This window comes from Hemiscyllium ocellatum, chromosome 10, assembly GCF_020745735.1.
Source record: "Hemiscyllium ocellatum isolate sHemOce1 chromosome 10, sHemOce1.pat.X.cur, whole genome shotgun sequence".
NCBI classification, from domain to species: domain Eukaryota; kingdom Metazoa; phylum Chordata; class Chondrichthyes; order Orectolobiformes; family Hemiscylliidae; genus Hemiscyllium; species Hemiscyllium ocellatum.
The window spans coordinates 41,836,222-41,842,221 of NC_083410.1; the positions used below are offsets into that span (position 1 = coordinate 41,836,222).

Here is a 6,000-nt window from a genome sequence, read left to right on the forward strand (position 1 = left end):
TTCTCCTTTACTTTAGATTCTCATTTTCCATGCAACTGAACCCATTCACTGTGCTCCTCCTTCCCTCCAAATGCTCATATTTCCTTAGCAGAACCTCTTCCTATCGTTGGTATCTAAGTGGACCAAGACAACTGGATCTTTCCACTCCAACTCCAGGTTTTTCTACAGCTCAGGTCAGATATCCTGAAACTGGGTACCAGGCAGACTACACAGGCTTTTGGATACTTGATCCTGGCCACAGAGAACCATGTTTATTCCTCTGACTATACTAGAATTTCAGCATCCTTCCAGCTACCAAACAATTATCAACTAGTGATTTGAACCATTAACACTCATCTTAAGTTAACTGGTGGGACGTACAGTTTGTCAAGGTAACTGATAATCACTGAAGGGCTGAAAGCAACTGTTCACTTGCTATTCAAATGTCAGCCTAGATAAAGAAGTATTGTCAGGCTGTTCACTCACAGTATTAGAAATGCTTAACATATAGCCTATCTATACATTTTCCTTTATATAAAAGACAGTGCATAAGAAAGCACCAACCACTCTCCACTCTACCTATATTTTTCCCTAGATTTGATACTCTGTTATTTAATGAGCTGCATCCCCAAGCTGAATCTGAGCCAAAACTCCTACAGCGGACAATACTAAATTTGTGACAAACACTCTACCTGATGCTGAAGCTAATTTGGAGGGAACTTTTACGAGAGGAAACTTGACATATGCCGATCGACTAACATGCTGCTGATTGTATTCAAGTTCAGCTTCAGCCAAGGCTGTTCTGCAAAGATAGATGAAAAAAAATAACAAACATTGTACTTTGTGTGAGAAATAACTAAAACTTCAAAATTACCAACAATAAAAGAAGTGACAAACCTTGTGGAAGGAGACCAAAACACGGGTTTGTAGTCTTGATAAATATACCCCTTAAGGCGAAGAGAAGTAAAATTACCAGATTTTCAAGATTTGAACAACTCGTAAAACTTACAAGAACAATAAAATACCTCATCAAACATTTTGTGGAAAACTTCTAACTGTTTAGCTTCATACTGTTTGTCAAACGTATAATAACATTTATCCCAATCAGCCATCACGCCCCATCGAATGAACGCTGCTCGTTGGCGCTCAATTGTTCTTTCTGCAAATTCTTTGGCTAGAAGACAAAAATGACATAAAACACATTAAGTTACGAGAAACTTTGGTCTGTTGACTCTCCTGCACTCCTCTGTATGGAAAGGTTCTTATCAAGGTTGCAAGGAGGTGGGACAGAGAACAGCACCTCCTTCGATCTTAAAAGCTGAAAGTACAAATGCATTTTTGCTGTGGTCGTTTAAGAGTTAGTATCATTTTGTTGTGGTGAATTTGATACTGTCTCAAAAATAGTTACTATCAAACTCTTATACTTAATTAGGTTTTCTTTTGTGAGTTCTGCCTGGTGGACCTGCATTTATTGCCCACTCCTAAGATGCTCATGAGAAGTTAAATCAGAAGTTTTGTTACTTAAAATGGAGTGTAGGAACGATCACAGTATAACTGTTTTCATTCACTCAAATTTTCCGTGTCTGGCCAGTTCCACACCATCACCGTCCCCAAATTTTAACTCCTGCATTATCATAAGCATCACAACGATTAGTACTGAAACCAACTTCCTCAAGAATAAATCTTTGTTGAAAGTATAAGTTAGGGTTCCAGAACTGACAAACATTTCTCAAGAATATCACAGCCATAACACTCTACTGACACTATGTTGTGCCACTGATAAATAATTCCTGCAATCAGACATCCTTAAAACAGCCAACTAAAATCTGTTAATCCATGCAAACCGGTTAAAAAAAAAGGCTGACAAAGATCTTGGCTGTTCTCTAACTTTATTGGAGGATTGAGATTGTAACTGAGCTCAGGGTTAATGAAAAGGAAAGCTGATGCCTTTAATCACTACTCAGAAAATCAAGGCTGGAAGCGCATTTATGCACATTAATATGGAAAGCGTTAGGCTTGGTTCTGATTCCATCACTGGTGAAATAGCTAGCCAAAAATAACATTCAAGTTTTATATGGGGGGAAATACCAGATGACCTGCAATAACTGTCGAACAACACCAGAGAAGATTCAATAGCATGAGGAGGAGAACAAAACCTAAGAAAAAACTGAACCATAGGCAAGTTAGAACTTTCTTTTCTCTTGTTATCACATGTAATTAACAAAACAAATGGCTTTTGCATTTAACAAATGTTCAAACCAACAATGCGAAAATCTATACATTAGAAATGTACAAGAATAAAATACCCTCCAAGACACAATCTGCAATTAAGAAATAAAAATCAAATGTACTACTGCTAAAGCTGGACAATTGAAGTTATTATTACAGCTTAATTACTGACTTCAAACTATTTCAAAAAAGGTTCAGCTGTAATTATTTGCAATGTTGGTAAATAGGGAGAGAACATCTTCAGATATTCTAATTAACTAATGTTGATGACATGGAAAAAGTGTACCTTTTTGTCTGATCTCGATAGGAGAAAGTGTTTTAGCTTCTTCACCACATTCTGCCAATGCTCTAAGTTCAATAGGCAACCCGTGACAATCCCAGCCTGGTACAAAGTGAACTCTGGAGCCTCTCATCAGCTGAAACCTATTTATGATATCCTTCAATATCTGCAGTTAGGGGAATTAGAAAATAATGACAAGTCATGGAATAATATTATATCATTTACATAAATAGATACTTTATCTCTAAAAAAAGTTATTCCAAGCACAACACATTATCAAATTATGATTTGTAAATCTCACACAGAATATGAAGTATCTTCATACGAGGAAAACTGCAAAAAATGTATATATTTATTGAGCATTGAAGAGAAAATGACCTACTTTATTTAAGGCATGACCAACATGAGGGTCACCATTAGCATAAGGTGGGCCATCGTGAAGACAGAATTCTTTTCCTTTCCGGTTTCTTTGCCATGAATATAATTCTGAAAACCCACATTCCTATGAAAACAAGAAATGTCAAGATTTCAATGACTTGCAAAATCTTTACAATTAACTACGCATATAAACTCAAAGGCAACCAATGAATAAGTGTTTATAAGAAAGATAAACATGAAGGAAAAAAATCTCTATTACTTCATCAATTCTTCAATGTATGGCATGCAGGAATAAATCAAATGTGTTCCTTATGAGAAATGATTTAAAAGGCACGGGACAACTATCGACATATAGGCAGTCTCCCATTTATTAAAGAGTTCCATTCTGAAGTCTGTTCACAAATCAATTTTTATGCAAGTCAGTACTCAATGCACAACAATAAAGAAGTGCCATGCGTAAAGTACAGGAAGTATTCAAGTCAGATCATTAAAATTACACCCCTATGAGATCACATTCATAAGTCGGTTTGTAGAACATGGACCCCCTGTAATTCAGTCCTAACTTTGTATTTCCATTACAATTCCTATGTCCATAGGAATAGAAATTGAAGAAAAACGTTTTCACACTGGTTATGGTCTGGAATGCACTAACTGAGAATGAGTGATCAAGGCACACTCAAATGCTCAATGGGAGGATTCACAAGGGAATTGGATTTTAGCTGGAAAAAGAAGAATGTGCATTGTTACAGGGAGAAGGAAGGAGAATGGCACCAGATGTCATGAAGACATTGTAACCAAATAGCCTCTTTCGCAGTTGTGTCAGTTCTGTGATTCAGTGTCCACAGCTCTCACTTATGCAGTCAAACAATAGGCAATGCACAACAGCAGTAGCTATACACTAGTACCCGACTTCAACAGATGAACTAAAGTTCGAGTCTGACATAGCTAGGAGTAACAGCCTTCTAAGTGAATGATATGTGGTCAGTTGGGTGCTTGGAGAAAGTGAGGACTGCAGAGTCTGGAGATCAGAGTCAAAAAGTGTTGTGTTGGAAAAGCACAGCGGGTTAGGCAGCATGCGAGGAGCAGGAGAGGCGATGTTTCAAGCATAAGCTCTTTATCTTCTGCTCCTCAGCCTGACCCGCTGTGCTTTTCCAGCACCGCACTTTTTGACAGTTGGATGCTGCAGATGATCCTAGCTCTGAAGAGGGACACCAGGGAAATAAGTGGTACAACAAGGGCACCACGCTGATGAAGTAGATTAGTAGCCTGATGCTCAAAAAGCAGTGAGACTTCATGGAGGACCATCTCAGTCAGCAATGAAAATTTGTCATCAAACGGAACAAAATCATAAGAAATAGGAGCTATTCAACCCATCAAGTCTGCTGTGCCACGCAATGAGGTCATGATAATCCCTCAACTCTATTTCCTGCCTTTTCCCTGTTACTCTTGATTCCCTTGCTGATTAAACATCAGTTTATCTCATCCTTGATTATACTAATGGACAGTGCCCCCTGCAGTAAAGAATTCTACAGACTCATATTCCCACTGCGAGAGGAAATGCCTCCTCATCTCTGCCCCAGCTGCTGCAAAGGGACTTGGGAGAAGACTCTGCTTTCCAACCTGCCCACAGTAGACAGATCAGTGACACACTCATCTCCCTTTGGCGTGACTAAACCTCTGGGACCAAGTCAACAGCCTGGTTGGGCTCAGTGCTGTGGGGCTCTGGCACTCTGCAGAGTGAAGCCCTTGCTGCCAGCCTCATTGACTGACCCATCAGCACTATCCTGGACACTGTTCCCCTGCCCTCCCCTGACTGACCCTGTCCTGGACACTGTTCCCCTGCCCTCCCCTGACTGACCCTGTCCTGGACACTGTCCCCCTGCCCTCCCACCCCTGACTGACCCTGTCCTGGACACTGTTCCCCTGCCCTCCCACCCCTGACTGACCCTGTCCTGGACACTGTTCCCCTGCCCTCCCACCCCTGACTGACCCTGTCCTGGACACTGTCCCCCTGCCCTCCCACCCCTGACTGACCCTGTCCTGGACACTGTCCCCCTGCCCTCCCCTGACTGACCCTGTCCTGGACACTGTTCCCCTGCCCTCCCACCCCTGACTGACCCTGTCCTGGACACTGTTCCCCTGCCCTCCCACCCCTGACTGACCCTGTCCTGGACACTGTTCCCCTGCCCTCCCACCCCTGACTGACCCTGTCCTGGACACTGTTCCCCTGCCCTCCCACCCCTGACTGACCCTGTCCTGGACACTGTTCCCCTGCCCTCCCCTGACTGACCCTGTCCTGGACACTGTTCCCCTGCCCTGCCCTCCCACCCCTGACTGACCCTGTCCTGGACACTGTTCCCCTGCCCTGCCCTCCCACCCCTGACTGACCCTGTCCTGGACACTGTTCCCCTGCCCTGCCCTCCCACCCCTGACTGACCCTGTCCTGGACACTGTTCCCCTGCCCTGCCCTCCCACCCCTGACTGACCCTGTCCTGGACACTGCCCCCCCCCATACCCTCTGGATCTGCAGCTCCTTTTCCAGCAGCTCCTGGCCGCTCGGTCTCATGGGGAAGTCGGTGCGGGGCAGCAGCACCGTCTCCCGGTATTTGTTGCTGCTCGCGCTCGAATTCCAGCTGGTGACCGTCTGCCGGTACCGGGCGGCGGCGTCCCGCAGTTTCCCGGTTAGCGAGGAGCCGCAGCGGGCTCTGAGCATCACAATCATGGCGGAACCCTGCCGGCCGGTGGGCACCAGGACCCAGCGGCTACCACACGAGCGGCAACGGCGGCCACCGAGGCTCAGAACGCGCGTCCCAAAATCCGCAGCCTGCCTCCTTCCCCCCCGGGCGCTCAGCAACACCATCTACCGACCAGCTGAGTATCCAACAGCTGTCAGTTCAGGACACACCAAGGAAAATTTTTTAATTGCAAAACCAACAGAAAAATCTGGGTCTGTCTTTATTTTCTCTCAGCACATGGAGCTTTAAACCAAAAATATCAAGTCTATAGAGGCAAAATGTCACAAATCTTCTACAAGTAGCAACCAGTGCAACAATTTTAATCAACTTTATTTCAAAGTCATAAGTCAGATGACAGTCCAGCACATTTATTTGAAATCACAAGTTTTTGGAGCATTG

The 6,000-nt window shown here is 43.8% G+C and overlaps 1 protein-coding gene across 1 annotated transcript in view; it reads right to left on the minus strand.

The window, feature by feature from the left end:
* Positions 1-5,672, minus strand: part of iars2 (isoleucyl-tRNA synthetase 2, mitochondrial) — a 104,280-nt gene extending 98,608 nt beyond the window's left edge. The window contains exons 1-6 of the mRNA XM_060831450.1: positions 5,382-5,672; positions 2,871-2,990; positions 2,495-2,654; positions 1,005-1,153; positions 877-926; positions 672-781 (exon numbers count right to left, since the gene is read on the minus strand). Coding sequence (XP_060687433.1) covers positions 672-781; positions 877-926; positions 1,005-1,153; positions 2,495-2,654; positions 2,871-2,990; positions 5,382-5,588 — 796 coding nt within the window. The 5' untranslated portion in view covers positions 5,589-5,672. The remainder of the gene's footprint in view (positions 1-671; positions 782-876; positions 927-1,004; positions 1,154-2,494; positions 2,655-2,870; positions 2,991-5,381) is intronic.
* Between the last annotated feature and the right edge of the window lie 328 nt (positions 5,673-6,000).